This window comes from Orycteropus afer, unplaced genomic scaffold, assembly GCF_000298275.1.
Source record: "Orycteropus afer afer isolate SDZICR_OR568_19922 unplaced genomic scaffold, OryAfe1.0 scaffold00717, whole genome shotgun sequence".
NCBI classification, from domain to species: Eukaryota; Metazoa; Chordata; class Mammalia; order Tubulidentata; family Orycteropodidae; genus Orycteropus; species Orycteropus afer.
The window spans coordinates 407,640-427,507 of NW_006922304.1; the positions used below are offsets into that span (position 1 = coordinate 407,640).

At 44.3% G+C, this 19,868-nt stretch overlaps 1 protein-coding gene across 1 annotated transcript in view; it reads right to left on the reverse strand.

Moving 5' to 3' along the window:
• Positions 1–2,314: 2,314 nt before the first annotated feature.
• Positions 2,315–19,868, reverse strand: part of RASSF2 (Ras association domain family member 2) — a 28,269-nt gene continuing 10,715 nt past the window's right edge. Inside the window, exons 4-10 of the mRNA XM_007957213.2 lie at positions 19,425–19,513; positions 9,988–10,148; positions 8,802–8,903; positions 7,546–7,597; positions 6,921–7,042; positions 5,213–5,310; positions 2,315–2,384 (exon numbers count right to left, since the gene is read on the reverse strand). Coding sequence (XP_007955404.1) covers positions 2,315–2,384; positions 5,213–5,310; positions 6,921–7,042; positions 7,546–7,597; positions 8,802–8,903; positions 9,988–10,148; positions 19,425–19,513 — 694 coding nt within the window. The remainder of the gene's footprint in view (positions 2,385–5,212; positions 5,311–6,920; positions 7,043–7,545; positions 7,598–8,801; positions 8,904–9,987; positions 10,149–19,424; positions 19,514–19,868) is intronic.

Below are 19,868 nucleotides of genomic sequence, written 5' to 3' on the forward strand. Positions count from 1 at the left end.
ACCATAGTAACACTTTCTCGGAAAGTGATCTGGCATGCTTGACATTTTGCAACACTTCCATATTTAACACTATCACAGTGCAAGTGCAAATTAAAGAGAAGAAGTTTATAAGCCAAAAATAGATGTTTTTTGCTTTGTGGAAAATCTTTCCCAGCCCCCCAAAGATAAATTATAGGGGCTAACAGAGGCTCTGCAAGTTTAGTGTAAAAATAACTGGGGGAGACATTTTCCAAGTCATTTTCTGAAAGGCAAAACTTAGGAGTTGGGTTTGCATTCACAAAACCGTCCCTTCCGTTGTATATCAAGGGAAGCCGTCCCCATCTCTCTCGTTTTGTTGCTGTATTTCTTTTTTTTTTTTTCTAGTTCTGTGCATTTGGTAGAAGCCCACTGGGGAGTATAATTGAGATCAAGCACCTCTGGGTTTCCACTCCATGCCCCACAGGGTGGTTGGTGCTATTCCCCATAAAGGAGGCAGGCCACCTAAGAAAGCCCAGGCAAAATGTCAGTGGTGGCATGCCACCATTTTCAAAATCAATGAGACCACAGCTATGAGCATTTCAAGGAGGCTGTGGAGGTCACAGGGGAGGGCAGGAAGATGACCAGGAACAGCTCTGCTGCAAAACCCACCTTCCTTTAAAGCACTGACCTGTGGCTCTCCTTCCCTCAACTGCCATACCCTCCAAGCCTTCCTTGAAGAGGAGGTAGAGATGGGAGTGCACCCACCCCCACAAGACTCAGAGCCGCCTGCTGCTAGGAGCTCTTGGTCTTAGTAGGTTGACCTTGACAGTCAGGCCTCCTGCTCCAAGTATCTCTCTGTCTTTCAAACTATATCAGCTACATTGGCCCACAGCTATGTGGCAATCTTCCCAATCTGGGTCACATGGGACAGACTGTCCCTGCCCTATCTTCCCAGTGGTGTCTGCTCCATCCCTCCACACACACCTTCACAGGGAAGCCTAAGGAGCACCCTCTTGTACCACAATCAGTAGCAGGACAAATCCTCATTCTCAAAGTCCATCTCCACACAAAAGGGGATTTTTGACTTGCAAGAATTCAGACGTTGGAAAGAATAAAGTCTTGAATTCAAACATGCTCTAGCTCAAGGGCAAAAGACCCTAGATGATGTGAAGATGAGCTGGGCTCACAGGCACTTGTCATTTCTTCCATAAGCCTCCACGCTTCCTTTAAGACCTAAGCAAGGGTCTTGAAAATTTCCTGGCCACCACCTCAGAGCAAGGCTAGGTTCTGACTATGCTACCCAGTCAGCATGATGGGCAAACCAGTGAAACCTTGACTTCACAACACCTTCCCTTCAGCTTGAGGAAGCACCAGAGCAATGGAGTTGGTGGCTTGACATGAAGAGAGAAATAGTAAGGCTCCCTCCTGTCTCCTTGGGGTAGTAGCCATGGGAGTAAGGATGGAGATAGATTCTTCTCTTTAAGCATCCACATAGGACATTACATATAGTTTTGTCATTTACCATGAGCAAAGCTTCCAGTGTAAGAAATTGTGGGCTTATTACATCTATACCAACAATAAAGCAAAAACCAAACTCACTGCCATCAAGTCGATTCCAACCCATAGCAACCCTCACTGGGTTTCCAAGGCAGTAAATCTTTATAGAAGTAGATTGCCTCATCTTCCTTCCACAGAGCAGCTGGTGGGTTTGTACTGCCAACCTTCTGGTTAGTAATCAAATGCCTAAGTTTAACTTTTTCTTTCACTGAACCTGCCCCAAAGGTATGTGGCTGTTATTTTATTAATTTCCAGGATCTCACATTTATTGATCCTTTTAGGCATACAGGAAGAATCTCTACTAGCATGTAAAATACCTCAAATGGTCATGACTCCAACTAAGGTTGCTGAGCCCCCTTCCCCTTCTAAACATGGGCATAAATGTGTGGCTGCTCCCTGGCACTTGAAGTGAGAAAAGTCTTCAGCCTAAAACCCCTCAGGTCAGTCAACCCCTTTCCTACCCATGAGCAGCACATCTACAAGCCTCACTTGTGCTGGCTGCTTGGAATATAATTACATGGGGAAAATATCGAGTAGGCACATGTCCCTGGACACACACATTGGGTTCTCCCTAGAACAAAAGTCAAAATCCTTGTGAATGAAAGGAAGGAAACTGGGGATCCAGGAATGGGGACTTGTCTGCCGACTACTCAAGCCTGCTCCAGGTAGCAAATGGGAGGTGGAGGGAGCAGAAGTTTGCATTTCAACGTTTCAGTGGAGAGAAATCTCCCGGCTTCCTGTGGGTCTTCTCATGTAAACAGTGGTCCCTGTGGCACCTGGATCCCCTCATTCTCATGGTTCAGATTGTCTCTGGGGTCTCAGCTATCTCCTCCAGCCTCTGACAAATCATTAGCCGCAGCACGGTGTACCTGGGGACAAAGAAACAGCTGGCGGTAGACACACTCGGCAGCACACACCCAGGCGACGCTGTGTCCCAACTCTCCCACCCCTTTGCGTCTGTCTTTGGCCGACTCTTGGATCATTTTGTTGCTTTTGTTTATTTCCACAACAAGATGAGAGGAAATAATGAGGCCAAACCCAATCTAGATGATTTCATTGTGGTTAGAAAATCTGGCAAAAGAAAGATGAGAAGATCAAATACCAACAACATTAACAATAAGGTTTCCATTAATGGAATGCTGCCTATGCCCAAAGAGGTACTAGGCATCATGCTTTGTATGCAGTCTCTGGGTGGTGAAAACAGTTAATGCCTTCTGCTGTTAACCCAAAAGTTGGCAGTTCAAGTCTACACAGAGGCACCTTGGAAGAACTGAAAAATCAGCCATTGGAAACCCTATGGAGCACAGTTCTAGTCTGACACACATGGGGTTGTCGTGACTTGACAGCAACTGGTTATGGTTTGGTTTCTCAGGTTGGACCATATGAAATTACCAATATCTGACCATTTTTTTGGCCTACAAAATTGGCAACATCATATGAGTATCAGTATCTGTTTTTTGTATAAGAGACCACTGCAACTACTAGGCATGTTGATGAGTTCAGTTTCCCTGCCCTTTCCCTAAACTATGGTATCAGAATAGGAGTGGAGCTACAGTGCAGGGCTACTGGAGACATATTCCTTGTTTGGGACTTTGCATTGCAGTTTTGTTTTTAACTTTTTATTGTGATTTGGGTAACATTTTACAAAGCAGATTTGTTTTCCCACTTTCTCCCTGTGGTTACCCTTTCCATGTGTCCTTTCCTATGCATTCCTGCCTCCCAAGGTTTCTTCCTGCGTAAAAGCTGCCCTTCTGATCTCCCATGGTTGATTGTTCAAAGGAGTGCATCTTCCTAGTATAATTGTTCAGCTCGTTGTTGTTGTTATGTGCCGTCGAGTCCGACCCAACTCATAGCGACCCCTCCTTGGGCTTCCGAGGCAGTATCACTACGCAAGTAGATTGCCCCATCTTCCTTCTGAGGAGTGGCTGGTGGGTTGAACCGCCAGCCTTCTGGTTAGCAGTCAAGTGAAGGCAAACATGAGTATATAGGTGGATAGATGGGTGGACAAGCTGACCTATTAGGTATGTCTATGAAGCGGGGAGTGTACCCAAGAACATGTTTAGGGTTGACAGACAATGGTCCTATAAGTTTATGTGTATGATCTGAATTCCCAGGTGTATAATAGAGCTGACAAGGGGCAAGGTTGTAGTCACTTCTTGGTCACAGCAGCCACCCAGAGGGACCGAGTAGTTGAACCTGTGGGCTCGGGACCATAGTTGCAGGGGACATCAAGCTCAATTGGCATAACATACTACACAAAACATTATTCCACCTCCTACTTTGGCGAGTAGAGACTGGGATTTTAGAAGCTTGCAAGCTGTCATCTAGATGCAACGATGGGTCTCTCCTTGTCCAGAGCAAAGAAGAATGAAGAAAACCAAAAATTCATGGAAACAATTAGTCCTAGCGACTGGTACACCACCTGATCTGCAGCCGATACGACTATGAGACAAGAAGAACTAGATGGTGCCCGGCTACTACTGTCAACCACTTGGAAGGGGATCTATGTAGGAGATCCTGGATAGAGAAGGAGAACAATGTGGAACAAAACTCAAAATCATTTGGAGAAAAAAAATGGGAGACCAGGTTTGCTGGTCTGATAGAGCCTGGTGGAACCACTGAGACTATGGCCCCTAGCTGCCCTTCAGGTCTGGAATTGAACCCACGCCTGTGGCTTCCAACCAAACAATAGATAGGCATATGAGTTGAACATTTACCTTAGGTAGATACACTCCTGGGAGAGAACAATCATGGGAAAAAGAAGGGCTGCTTATGCACAGGGAGACAGCTCAGGGGGCAGGAGTGCAGGGAGGTATGGACACAGGGAAGAGGTAACTATCGGGAGGAAGTGGGAGGGGAGATGTTGCATTGTGGTAAATTGTGGCCAATGTCATAAGACAAAGTGTATGTGAACTGCTGTATGGAAAGTTGAATTTGCTCTGTACATTTTCACCCAAATCACACACACACACACACACACACAAAACCTCTCCCCAGAGAAGTTTAATTGGACTTTTCAATCCAAGTGAAATTTCCAAAAGATAAACATTAAAAAGAGAGAAAGGATGCAAAGAAAGGATTTTTAGAGGTAGGTAGGTCAGACTACTTCCCACTGCTGAGACAATCTTCCTGGGGTTCCTAGATCCTCCGGATCCTGGTTGCCACTTATTGCCCTTGCCCTTCATGCATGGGATGCTAACTCCACCTGACTATAACCAGTCCCAAGGGCTGCACTATCCCAGTGGTTATCCCAGATCCTGCCTGCACCGTTGTAAATAATCCTTCATTAAAGGCTCCTCAATGGACCTTAGTTTGAGTAGGCATCTGTTTTCTACTGGGAGCCTGATAAAATACTTTGGAAACCAGGATAAAGTTGCCTCCCTTGTTTCTGAATCTAGACCCCAAAGACATTTTAAACCAACACCATCTTAGTTTCAGAGTCCTTGCATGAAAGAAGAAAATTAAGACATTCTGATGTTCTGCATCAAAATGAGAAGCTCACGTGAAAAGAGAGACCACACACTTCAGTCTCACATCCTCATCTGAGATTCAGGTTTGTCAGTCGGTAATCCCCCTCAGAAGGCCCCTAAAACCCAAGCCCATGCAGCAGTTCAGCAGAGTTCCTGCAAAGCACCCACACAGAGACCCTTTGCACTGAGGCCCAGGAGAAACCCAGGCCCCTGGAGGCCATGCTTACTTGCGCATTAGCTTCTTTACTTCTCGATCTTCCTCCTCTTGGAGCTTCTGAATGAAGCTTTTAAGGACAGGCATCTCAAACTTTATGTACTGGGCCACCTGGGGAGGAGAAGAAATCTGGTTGCATGCCCCTCCCAGTACTATTCCAAGACCTTTAGGCTTGCCTCTCATGCAAGGACACAAAGCCTTGGGGAAGCTACTTCCCCACTAATCCAAGGTTTCCTTAATCACACGAGCTGAGTCTCATCCTTCTCAAGGCTCACACAGAGTCTGCAATGAAGATCACTTCATTTACATTACACCATCTTGTACCTCCTCACTTTTCATCTTACACATCCAATCCTCTTGATTCAGTGATGCAGAGGAAAACTAGAACCTGTGATATTCAATAAGCTTCTCTGTTCTCCTCTAAGGGAATTAGGGAACCATGGGCTCAGAATGATGATTTGGTTCTCAAGTCCCAAATGGGCATCCAAATGTGAATGTGCTTCTAAGAGGTTGCAGAAATGAGGACAGCTTATTCCATTTGAATAGCTACTATTAGACTTGCTCTGGCCAATGGGATGTGTGTGGACATGGTATACACCAATTCCACGCAAATGAGTTTGCACGGCTTGGCTTGGTTTCTCACACTCCACCTTCCACCATGAGGAGCATATTCTAGTCAAGTAGCTGCTAAGACTTAAACCGGAGCCTCTAAATGATACACACAATGCAGACATGAACTCAACTCACAACCAAAAGTAGAGCCACTGCAACCAGCCCACAGAATTGTGAGTAAAAAATGTTTTCTATTTTTTGTTGCAAGGCAGTAAAATTTGGAGATCCTTATTACTGTAGCAAAAGCTGATTAATACTTAAGATAAGACAGAACTACTGCTAGCTTCTTGGACTTGCTAAGAGATTGTTTTCAGAAACTTCTTAGTCCTCTTACCATACTCAAGGGGTAAAAAAAAAAAACAGTCCCTTGTGTTGATTCCAACTCATAGCGACACCCACTGGGTTTCCAAGGCTATAAATCTTTACAGAAGTAGAGTGCCTGCTCATCTTTCTCCTGCAGAGCAGGTGGTGGGTTTGAACCACCAACCTTCTGGTTAGTAGACAAATACCTTACCTACTATGCCACCAGAGCTCCATGCTCAAGAAAGGTTCAGGAAATGTATTCCTTTTATGGAAACACTTTCTCCCTAAGCATTCCTCCAACTCCCACAGGACACATCCTCAAGCTGGTCTCGGTCTTCTTTCTAGACCCATGGCCATTATTCCTTCAAGAAAACCTGGTATTGAGGAATTGGAGCTAAAGGAAATCATGGTATTACTTGGCCATAAAGAGAAATAAAGTCCTGATGCATGCACCACGTGGATAAACCTTGAAAACATTATCTGTGAAGTCAGTCAGCCACAAAGGACAAATACTCTCACTTATATGAGATACGCATGTACATAGAAACCAAAGATTATTAGTGGAATAGTTTCATGAAGGATAGTGAGAACAGTTGGACAACCTAAAGAATGTAATCGATGTTAATGAATTAAACAACAATTTCTATCACTGAATTGGCAAATGTTTTGTTGTGTATATTTTAAACACAATATAAAAAGGAGGACATAGTCCTTGGCCAAAAAGCCAAGCTATGTCCCAGTTGCTGAAAACCCAAGAAAATGCCCATCTTCCTGAGGATAGATCACCCAACTAAAAGGGGACTCACGTCATAGGTGACTTCCTCCACCTGGTCCTTCTCCATGAGAAACACTTTGGAGACCTGCTCACATGGGCCCTGGAGGATTCGGGCAATCAGGGGGTAGTCGGTGTTCTTCAGCTTCTGTTTCTCTGGAACCACACAGAACCAGGAGCAGCCCTGAGTCTGGCCCAAGGCCTTTCTTACCTTAAATAATGGTCAACTCAGGGGCCCAAATAGACAAGGCACCTTAGAAGATGCGGCCACAAAAGTCAGGAGGTTGATTGGTAAATAAACTATTCAACACGTATTATTAAAGGCAAAATCCCACCCACTCTTCCACTCCCATTCTCACCCCTGGACATAATATCATACCTCCATCCCATTGGGAGGTGCTGCTTTGGAGGAATTGCTTTTATCTGTCTCTCAAGAAAACCCAGCTCCTTTTTAAATAGTTAGGTTTTGGGGTATGATTACTGACCATATATGGGATCCCCCAGTAGATGGATCCAAAAAGCCTACAAGCCTTGGAGGCAAACAACGCTTGGAAGTTTCCAAAACTCAAAAAACAAGCAAATGGGACTGAGGTATTTTCTTAACTTGCTATTTTGAGTTAATTGAAAGTTTTAAAGTACAATGTGCTCTTCAGACTTACCACCACTGGTATGGACAACGTACAAAGCAAACTCCTCTGGTGAATTCTCAATCTGAATTAGAAGCAAAAGATACTTGTTTAAAGCACATATGTAAGCATCCTAACTGTGACCCATTCTCTCTTCTTTAATACTTCAACACAAATAGGTTTTAGAATCTTTTGGGGGAAGGGCTACTTATCTACAGCTCTCAGAAATGATGAGGACATGGAGCTGGCAGATATCCTTATCAATAATTATGATAATCAATAATGTTAAATGAGAATAGCTCGCATTTGCCAGCCATGTTTTACATGTATACTTTACATGTTTTAATGCTTGTAATACAACAACATTATCCTCTTTTTCTTCAGGTGAGGATACTGAAGCACAAGGAGGTTAAGTAACTTTCCCAACTCATCCAAATGATGGAGCAGGAATTTGAACCAAGGCAGTCTGACCAAGAACCTATGCTCTTAGGCCACTAGGCTACATGGACAACAGAAATACCTGGTACCCAAAAGAATTATAAGGAGCTTACAGAAAACACATAGAGTAGCAGGACTTTGAAAGCACTCATGCACTAAATGTATACATCTATTTAAATATCATTTTTCAAAGTAGATTCCCCAACTGTATTGCAGACATTGATCTGTGCATTGAACCCGAAACAGTCTTCGAGCCCCAGGGTCCTTCTAGTGTTAGGTGCCGTCCAGTTGATTCCCACTCATGGCCACCCCACGTGTGCAGAGAAGAACTGCTCCATAGGGCTTTGTTCAAGGCTGTGACCTTTCAGAAGCAGATCACCAGCCTGCCTTCTGAGGAGCCTTTGGTTGGGCCTGAACCACCAACCCTTTGGCTAGTAGTTAAGTACTTAACAGTTTGCACCACCCAGGGACTCCTAAGAGTCCTTAAGTCCCTGAAGAAGAATACCCCTACAACTTTAGTGGGCATTGGATCCCCTAGAAGTCCTGTTAAAACAGATTCCCTGGCCTCACTCTCAGGATTTCTGACTCAGCAGGTCAGCAGTGGGGCCTGAGAACATGCTTTTCTAACAAGCTGCCAGGTGAGGCCATGCTGCAGGTCTGGGGTCCTGGCTTTGGGGCACTAAGGATTTCAACAACCCAAACCCTCTGCTTGGAGCCCCCATCCTCCACACTCTCCAGAGCTTCCCCAACTACCCTGCTCCCCAGCCCCCCACTCTAGTCCCCTCCATGCCCCTCCCCCCACACCCCACACATACGCAACTGCCTGGGGCCAACCAATTCCGGTCACTTGCCTTAAATTTGTTAAGCAGCAGCTTCAGGACCTGTGGGGTGGTCATTGTGCTGTTGATGCGGACGTTGGTGACGGAGCCATAGGCTGGTGTAAACACTGATGTCTGTCAACAAAACGATTCAGCTCACATGGGAGAAAGGACAGGAGGGGGTGCTAGAGCCTAGGTGTTCCTGCCCTGGACCTGACCGGCTGTCACTCAGCAAATGCCCAGAGGCATACTTAGCCGGGCCTGGAAAATCAGGGTCAGAGGCCCAATGACAAAGGGACTTGACATGTCCTCCTGGGAGCCCCATGCTGCTGACAACCTGGCAAACATCAGACTTTGATATAAACAAACCACCTTAGGTGTCACCTAACCCAGGAGCTCATTTCCTGTGGAAGCTCGAGGGGTCCGAGTTTGCTGAGTAGCAGGGTTGGGGTTGGCAGGAACAGATGAGTGAAGCTCTCTCTCTGAAATGAAACCCTCACAAAGGCCCTTCCACTGTGCCTTCAAAATGAGGAGGTCTCTAGCACATTGACTAACGCTTCTGGGGCAGGATTTATGTGAGGGGTTGGTTAGCTCAGAGTAGGGGAAGGGGCACTGTTACCCCCAGGTCTGAGTCCCCGTAGTTCTTAACTAGGACAGCTCTTAGCTCACAGGAAAGTCAGCTCACCCAGAAGTCAGCTCATACCTCAAGCTTGAGGCCAGGTGTGCACAAAGATTGACCTGTTGTTGTTGTTGTTATGTGCCGTCGAGTCCGCCCCGCCTCATAGCGACCCCTCCTTCAGTTTCCGAGGCAGTATCACTACGGAAGTAGGATTGCCCAACCTTCCTTCCGAGGAGTGGCTGGTGGGTTTGAACCTCCAGCCTTCTGGTTAGCAGTCACGTGCTTTAGCCACTATGCTACCAGAGCTCCTTAAAGATTGACCTGGTGGGGCCTAATAAGGTATTTATGGGGCTTTCAAGGCTTCAACAGGGGCCACTTTGAGCAGCCCTCCTGAATTCGCCCACTTTGAGACAATGTCTACAGGGCTGCCTGGTAGGAGGGGGGTCCTTGATCCTCACAGAGCCAGCAGAGCCTGCTGCCCATCCACACGACCAAAGACTACACAGCCAGCACTTTGCCCCCTGAGCACTGCAGCAGGGACTCTGTGACTGCAGCCCTGGAGTGTCTGCTGCCCAGGAAGGGGACCCCTCTCTACTCTACCTTATGGTTGTAGAAGTGGCCGTTGATGGAGAAGCGGTGGCGTCTGATTCGGCGCTGGTCACTGGGTGTCCTCACATTGCCACGGCGACGCACCCCAACATCGCTCCGGGTGCGCATTAGCTGTGGGGTATCTTCCTGCAAGGGCTTCAGGCCTCTAGCCTCTGAGAGGAGAGAGGGGAAGGAGCCCTGTCAGCTGGACCTGGGACATGGCAGCCTTGCATGTGGCCCTCTCTCTGTGGGTTGAGCCACAGCACTCACACCTAACCTGAGCAGGCAGTGCCCTCCACAAGGAAGGTCAGGAAATAATGCCAGGATCCTGTTTCCAAATACACTTGGCTTTTCCTAAGCAGCTCTGTCCACAAGCCCAACAAGCATTGAAAGTAGGCCTTAGAGGCTACAGGCAGCTTGACCTGCTGGGGCCAATTTCTATGTTGACTGAGGCCCTGAGTCTCTGGGGATCCCCCTCAGGAGGCTGGTCCTGAGGAAGGGGGTCTCTGCTGGGTAGCAGAGTGGGGGCCTAATCCTGGGGAAAGGGGGATCTCTGCTAGGGAGTATAGTGGGCACAGCAGACACACAGATGGGCAAAGACAAGTCTGCCAGGAAGAAATGCCAGAGATAGCTAAAGCTCATCTGTGCCTGGCCCTCCCACCAGCTTTCCTTTCTTGAGCTCACCTGGAGCATCACTGCCTTTCCTGACCAAGTGGAGGGTACAAGGGTCCTAAATACCTGGGAAACCCAAAGCCGCCTCCAGAGGGCAGCATCTCCTGCTACAGAGACCCCCTTCACACAGTGCCGCCTCTCTGCAACTCCATCCCAACCTGCCCAGGTGGGGATGCTACCCATTCCTGGGCCAACTCCAGCCATCAACTCTGGAGAGTGACCACTGGGCAAGAGGCTTTGGGAGGACTTTTCCAGCCTTTGCTCCAGGAGGTGAAAGTGAGAAGGGGTCAGCCCGAAGCCAAGAGGACCAGGAGTGGTCCCAGCTCTCCAGCCCGCCATCAAGCATGCACAAGGGCATCTCACGGGATCTAACACAGGGGTCCCAGGAAGCCCACAGATCCCTCCACAGATGACTAAAGTCCCATCACTGCAGAGGCATTCCATCAGTGCAGACACTGTCCTGTCCCCTGTCATTCAATTCTATGAAGTCCAAACCCTTCAAGGGACCCTCTTCATCCCATTACTTTCCCAGCTTCAAGACTTTGTCACCTGAGACCAGTGGAAGAATAGGAGGAAAAGAGTCAAGTATAGGGAGGGGGGGCTGGGCCAGGGGAAGGAAGTGGTGCAAAATCCCTTCACACACAAGCTTGGATGGTCTCCTTCTGTCTACCCAGTAGGACTGGTTCCCAGACCAGCAGGAAATGGTCCTGGGTGACGGTGCAGTGAAGGTGCAGTTTGCTACAGGTGGGTGGGTGCAGAACATAACTAGAAGATGGTACTTCACAAACCCCTCACTCTAGTGGTGATGTGGTTAGAGCATTCAGTTGCTAACAAAAACAAAAAAAACTCGGCAGTTTGAATGTACCAGACACTCTTCTTCCATAAAGATTTACAGCCTTGGAAATGCTATGGGGCAGTTCTACTCTATCCTATAGGATCACTATGAATTGGAATCAACTCGATAGCAGTGGGTTTGTTTGGTTTGCTTTGCGTGGCCTAGGGAACCTCCATGCGGACTTCCTCTTCTCCACAACATGAGGTCTGAACACACCCTCTCACCACTGCCTCCAAAAAACCATATTTTATAAAACAGTATTGCTGAGGGAAAAACAATAATGTATAATTTACTGAGAAGCAATACAGTAAGGACGTTAAGAGCACAGACTTTAGAGCCAGATTCCCAGGTTCAATTCACTGTCACATGTACTTACCTCTCTGTACCTCAATTTATTCATGTATGAAATGGGAATAACAGCACCCACCTCATAGATTTTTGCAAGGATTTACAAGAATTAATACATGGAAAGCACTTAGAACAGTGCCCAGCATGGCTCAGTACCATGTAAGGGCTTGCTCCTATTAGAATGAAGAAGAAAGAGCAAACAACACTACTTCTCAGAACTACCAATGCCCAAAGCCTCAGATCTAACAATTTCACTTAAAGACTCCTACAGACACTAACCATTCTCCAGGGACAACTCCCTGGAGAATGATGTCATGGTTGGTAAACTACAGGGTCAGCAAAACAAGGGGAAGGCCCTCAACGAGATGGATTGACACAGTGGCTGCAACAATGGACTCAGGTAAAGCAAGGATTGTGAGGCTGGCACAGGACTGGGCAGTGTTTTGTTCTGTTGTACATAGGGTCGCTATGAGTTGGACCCGACTCAGTGGCACCTAACAACAACAACAACAACAGACACTGATGTTTGTATCAAATGATATCTGTCCCAGGCCACTGAATGCAACTTTATTTAGCAACTTAAATGTCTATGAAAGGCAGTGACTCAATCTATTATGGTTTTCTTTACAATGGACTGTAAAGAATGAGGACCTTTTTTAGGGATTTATGTGGAACCATCCCCAAGTTAAATCAATAAATAAAAAGTGATGTACATAAAGTTTTGTTATATACATTTTCACCATAATTTTTAAAAAGAGATATGCAAAATGGTCCCACTTGGGTGTTTCCACTGAAATACCACTTGGTATTTCAGACAATGAAATATTATTCAGCCTTAACATTGAAGACATTAATCAAAAACCAAACTCACCACTGAGTTGATTCATAGCAACCTCCACTGGGTTCCTGAGGCCGTAAATCTTTACAGAAGTAGATTACCACATCTTCCTTCCATGGAGAAGCTGATGGATTTGAACCACCAACCTTCTGGTTAGCAGTCAAATGCCTTATACACTGCACCACCATAGTTCCTTTCATACTCAGTAAAATAAGTCAGATACAAAAGGACAAATATGGTCTCATCCCCTTATATGAAATACTCAGAAGAGGCAAATACATAAAGACAAAAGCTTAATAGTGGTTATCAGGGGCTGGAGGGAGGGGAGAATGAGGCGTTATTGCTTAATGGGTCCTGATTTTCTGTTGTGGATGATGAAATAGACAGTGGTGATGGTTGCATAACATGGCAAAGGAAATTAATGTCACTGAATTGTACACTTAAAAATGATTAAAATGGTGACATTTTTGATATTTATTTTACCACAATTTTTTTTAATGCTACCACTTGTATAAAAAAGGGAAAAAAAGAAATTACACTCAACCATCAAGATACACTGATATTCTATCAAACACAACTACAAATGCACAAACAACAGAAGGCAAATTAGATAACTGGGACCTCCTAAAAATTAAATACTTATGCTCATCAAAAGACTTCACCAAATAACCATCTAAGATGCAACTACTGGCCTCTCCCCATCTGGAACAAAGAAGGGTGAAAAAAATCAAGACATGTGGAAAAAGGGACTAATGGACCATGATGGAAACCGCAGCCTCCACGACCCTGAGACCAGAAGAACTAGATGGTTCCTGGCCACCACAACCAATCACTCTGAAAGGGATGACAATACAAGGTCCCAGACAGAATGGGAGAAAAATGTGAAACAACAACAACAACAACAAAAAGGCCAGGCTTACTGGTCTGATAGAGACTGAGGAACTCCCAAGGTTATGGCACTTAGTCACCCTTCAGATCTGGAACTGAACTCACCCCCATGGCTCACCTTTCAGCTAATCAGTAGACAGGTCTATAAGATAAACAATAATACCAGAGAGGTATGCACTCCTTAGAACAATTAACTATACAAGATCAAATGGGCATATTTGCCCAAAGAGAAAGCTCAGAAAGCAGGAAGAGATAGGAAAGAAGGACAAATGGATATGGGAAACACAGGGAGGCAATAGGAAGGGTGCTGTTACTTTGTAGGGATTGCAATCAATGTAATGAAACAAACTGTGTGAATGGCTGAACAGAAAACAAATTTGCTGTGTAAACTTTCACCCAAATCACAATAAAAAGTTTAAGAATAAAAAGAATTAAAAAAAAAAAAAAAAAAAAAAAGACTTTACCAAAAGAGAACTGACAGCAGACTGGTAAAAAATTATTTGGCAATGACACATCTGATAAGGGTCTAATCTCTAAAATATATAGAAAGCTTCAACAACAAAAAGATAAACAATCCAATCAAAAACCGGGCAAAGGACACTCAAGCAACCAACAAACACATGGAAAGATGCTCACCATCAACAGCCATTACCCAAAACCAAGCCCACTGCCATTAAGTCAATTCCAACTCATAGAGACCCTATAGGACAGAGTAGAACTGCCCCACAGGGTTTCTAAGGCTTTAAGTCTTTATGAAAGCAGATTGCCCCATCTTTCTCCCACAGAGTGGCTGGTGAGTCAAATGGCTGACCTCTTGGTTAGCAGTCAAATGCTTTAACTACTACACCAAACACAGCTCCCTTCACTAGCCAGTAGAGTGATGCAAATCAAAACTACAATGAGATACCATCTCACCCCTGCAAAAATGGCACTAATCAAAAAGCAGAAAACTACAAATGCTGACTAGGATGTGGGGAGATTGGAACCCTTATCTACTGCTGGTGGGATTGTAAAATGGTACAACCACTATGGAAAATGGTATGGCATTTTCTTAAAAAACTAGAAATAGAAATACCTTATGAGTTAGCAATCCTACTCTTAAGTATATATCCTAGAGATATAAGACTAGTGATGTGAATAGAATATGCATACCTTTGTTCATTGCAGCATTAGTCACAATAGTAAAAAGATGGAAACAACCTAAGTACCCATCAGTGGATGAATAGATAAGCAAATTGTGCACATACATACATTATACAGCTATAAAGAATAATGATGAATCTCGATCCTGGATAAAGTGGGAGAACAATATGGAATAAAATTTTTTAAAAAAATTCACTAAGAAAGGCCAGGTTTACTGGTCTGATGGAGTCCAGTGAGATCCCCCAAGACTATGGCCCCTAGGTACCCTTCAGGTCTGGAATTGAACTTACTCCTGTGGCTTCCAGCTAAACAACAGACAGGCTTATAGGGTGAAAATTTACATCAGGTAGACAAACTCCTTGGAGTGATCAACTGTGGGAGAACAGAAGGGTGGTGTTTGCACAGTGAGATAGCTCAGGGGGCAGGAATGCATAGGAAAGAAGGACACAGGCAAGATGTAACTATGGGGAGGAAGTGGGAAGAGAGCTGTTACATTGTGGGGAATTGCAGTCAATGTCGTGAAACAGGTCCTTTGCAGCCAATTTACCCAGTGCTCTGCATCGTCTGATGTCCTGACTGCTGCTTCCATTGGTGTCGATTGTAGAACCAAGCAATGTGAAATCTTTGACAACTTCAGTCTTTTCTCCATTTATCATGATGCTGCTTATGGGTCCAGTTGTGAGGATTTTTGTTTTCTTTATATTGAGATGTAATCCACACTGCAATCTTCATCAGTAAGTGCTTCAAGTCACCCTCACCTTCAGAAAGCAAAGTTGTGTTGTCAGCATATCACAGGTTGTTAATGATTCTTCCTCCAATATTGATGCCACATTCTTCTTCATATAATCCAGCTTCTCAGATTATTTCCCCAGCATACAGATTGAACAGCATGGTGAAAGGATACAACCCTGACACTCTCCTTTCTTGATTTTAAACAATGCAGTGTCCTCTTCTTTTGTTCGAACAGCCTCCTGGTCTATGCACAAGTTCCTCATGAGCACAATTATGTGTTCAGGAATTCCCATTCTTCTCAATGTTATCTATAATTTGTTATGATCTACACAATCAAATGCTTTTGCATAGTCAATAAAACACAAGTAAACATCATTCTGGTATTCTTTACTTTGAGCCAAGATTCATCTGACATCAGCAATGATATCTCTCATTCCATGTTTTCTTCTGAATCCAGCTTGCATTTCTGGAAGTTCTCTCTCAATATACTGCTGCAACCATCTTTGAATTATCTTCAGCAAAATTTTACTTGCATGCAATATTAGTGATGTTGTTCAATAATTTCCACATTTCGTGGGATGACCTTTCTTTGGAATAGGTACAAATATGGATCTCTTCCAGTCAGTTGGCCAGGTAGTTGTCTTCCAAACCTCTTGGCATAGCTGAGTGAATTCCTCCAGTGGGGCATCCATTTGTTGAACATCTCATTGGGTATTCTGCCGATTCCTGGAGCCTTGTTATTCACCAATGCCTTCAGTGCAGCTTCAACTTATTCCTTCAATACCATTGGCTCTTGATCATATGCCACCTCCTGAAATGGATGAAGATTGACCAGGTCTTTTTGGTACAGTGATTCTGTGTATTCCTTCCATCTTCTTTTGATGCTTCCTGCATCATTCAGTATTTTGCCCAAAGAATCTTTCAATATTGCAACTCGAGGCTTAAATTTTTTCCTCAGTTCTTTCAGCTTGAGAAATGCTGAGCATGTTCTTCCCTTTTGGTTTTCTAACTCCAGGTCTTTGCACATTTCATTATAGTAATTGGCTTTGTCTTCTCAAGCTGCTCTTTGAAATCTTCTGTTCAGCTCTTTTATCTTGTCATTTCTTCCATTTGCTTTAGCTACTCTCTGCTCAAGGGCAAGTTTCAGAGTCTCTTCAGACATCCATTTTGGTCTTGAATTCCTTTCCTGTCTTTTTAATGATCTTTTGCTTTCTTCACGAATGATGTTCTTGACGTCATCCCACAATTCTTCTAGTTTTTGGTCATTGGTGTTCAATGCATCAAATCTATTCTTTAAATGGTGTCTAAACTTAGGAGGGATATATTCAAGATCATATTTTGGCTCTTGTGGACTTGTTTTAATTGTTCAACTTCAAGTTGAACTTGCATATGAGCAGTTGATGGTCTATTCCACAATCAGCGCCTGGCCTTGTTTTGGCTGAAGATATTGAGCTTTTCCATCACCTCTTGCCACAGATGTAGTCAATCTGATTCCTGTGTACTCCATCTGGTGAAGTCCATGTGTGTATCCGCTGTTTGTTGTTGAAAAAAGGTATTTGCAATGAATAAGACATTGGTCTTGCAAAATTCTATCATGCGATCTCTAGTGTCATTTCTAACATCAAGGCCAAATTTTCCAACTACCAGTGATTCTTCTTCATTTCCACTTTTGCATTCCAATCACTTGTGATAATCAGCACATCTTGACTGCAGGTTTGGTCAATTTCAGACTGCAGAAGTTTGTAAAAATCTTCAATATCCTCATCTTTGGCTTTGGTGGTTGGTGCATAAATTTGAATAATAATAGTATTAACTGGTCTTCCTTGTAGGTGTATGGATCATTGACAGCATTGAACTTCAGGACAGATCTTGAAATATCCTTCTGATGATGAATGCCATACCATTCCTCTTCAATTTGTCATTCACAGCATAGTACATCATATGGTTATCTGATTAAAAATGGCCAAAAACCAGTTCATTACAGCTCACTAGTGCCTAGGATATCAATCTTTTTGCATTCCATTTCATTTTTGACAACTTCCAATTTTCCTAGTTTCATACTTCGTACATTCCACGTTCTGATTATTAATGGATGTTTGCAGCTGTTTCTCCTCAATTTGAGTCATGCCACATCAGCAAATGGAGGTCCTGAAAGATTTTTATCCATACCATTAAGGTTGGTTCTACTCTGAGGAGGCAGCTCTTTCCCAGTCGTATTTTGAGTGCCTTCCGACCTAAGGGGCTCATTTTCCTGCACTGTGTCAGACAATGTTTCTGGGCTGTTCATAAAGTTGCCCAGTAACGAACGTATCAGAGTGTTTCTCTGCTATTCATAAGGTTTTCCCTGGCCAACTCTTTGAGAAGTGCATGGCCTCTTCCTTCTTCCTATTCTGTCTTAGCCTCTAAGTTGTGTTGAAATTTGTGCACCATGTACAACCCTGCTGGTGTTTGAAACACCTGTAGCACAGCATTAAACCTCACAGCAACACGCAAGCCACCACAGTACAACAAACTGACAGACAAGTCTGTCTTCCTTAGCTGTTCAAAACCTCTCTGCCCTCCTCTTACCTGGATCCTGCAGCTCTGTTTTCCCCAGCTTTTCCCCCTCTTCCTGCCTCTTGGGGTGGGGCCTGTCTCCCTCCCCTTACCTGGATCCTGTGACTATTGTCATCCCTGGCTTTTCTGCTCTTCCTGCCTCTTGGCCTGTCTCCCTCCCCTTATCTGTATCCTGTGGCTTTTATCATCCCCAGCTTTTCCCCTTATTCCTGCCTCGTGGGGTGGGGCCTGTATCTGTAGGCTTATGTATATCCACATTTGTGTGTCCTGCACATCTATTCATATGTATAATAAGCAAATAGAGGCATAGGTACAGAGACTTCTTAGATGTATCCAAACACCTCACAGGATTGGTATACTGGGTTAAAAGTCTTAGGACCAGTCTTGTGGGGCAACTCAATCAATTGGCATAACATAGTTCATAAAGATAGAATGTTCTACATTCTAGTTTGGCAAGTAGCATCTGGGGTTTTAAAAATTTATGAGTGGTCATCTAAGATACAACTATGGGTTTCTATCTGCAGCAAACGAGAATGAAGGAAACCAAAGACTCAAAGAAGAAATTAATCCACAGGAATAACACCCCACATGAACCACAGCCTCAACTAGCCTGAAACCAAAACAAGATGGTACCCAGCTACCATTACCAACTGTTCCAATGAGGGACACAATAAGAGGTCCCAGATAGAATGGGAGAAAAATGTAAAACAAATCTCAAATTCCTAAAAGAGGCCAGACTCACTGGACTGATAAGAGTCTAGAGGAACCCCCAAGACTATCATCCTAAGATAACCTTTGACCTTGGAACTGAAGCTACTCACAGAAGTCACCTTCTAGCCACATAATAGAATGGCTTATAAAATAAATAGTATCACATATGAATATTGTACTCTCTTAAATAATCAACTATATGAGACCAAATGGTCAACATTACCCTAAAGCAAAGATGAGAAGGTAAGGAGTGGCTGGGAAGGTAGATTAATGAAAATAGAACAAACAGAATGGAAATAATGAAAATGCTGACACAGTGAAAAATGTAACCAATGTCACAGAACAATTTATATAAAAAATATGGAATGGGAATTCAATTTGCTGTGTAAACTTTCACCTAAAACACAGTAAAATATTATTTACACACACATGCACATAAAAAGATATGTTGGTGTGTATTTGTGTGTATTTTCAGAGAACACCTTGGAAAGAAGACACTCTGGTTGTTTCCAGGAAGGGAAACCTAATGGTGGGTGGATGAGGTGGGAGACTTTAAACTTTTTCTTTGTAATACTTTTTTATTCTTAGACCATGTGAGTTTTATTTTTTTGAAAAAGTAAATTGTATTTCACAATACCTCACACAACTGTCTTCACATAGCCCCAAACCAAAGGTCCACACACATACTCACAGCACACACACAGACACACACACACACAGATCTACCTGTGGGGCTTGGTGTCTGGTCACTCTCAGGTGGTACATCTGCATCTGAGATCTGGATGTTGGGCATGGTGAGGGGCTTCAAGATGGTGCTGGGAACAAAAAACAAGAGAAAGGGAGAACTCAGCCCCTGCAGGGACATAGCTTCCCCCTTCACCCTGAAGCACGTGACTTGTGCCTGGCCTGGGTACCAGCCCACATCAGGCAATGAAGGATGCAGTGGGCTGGGCTGAGCATCCCATAAGACTGGCCCAGCTCCCAGGCTAAGCACACAGGATTGAGCTAGTGGGGCTCTGGAGAGAGAAGATGCTGTTTTCCAGCATCTGTGACAACACAAGCACTCAATTCATCAAACCCAGCATAGAGAGTCACAAAGAACAAAACCCGTGTTGCCTGTGCTGACTTTTTAAGCAAGTATGGGTGCTATGGCTTATTTGAAAAACCTTA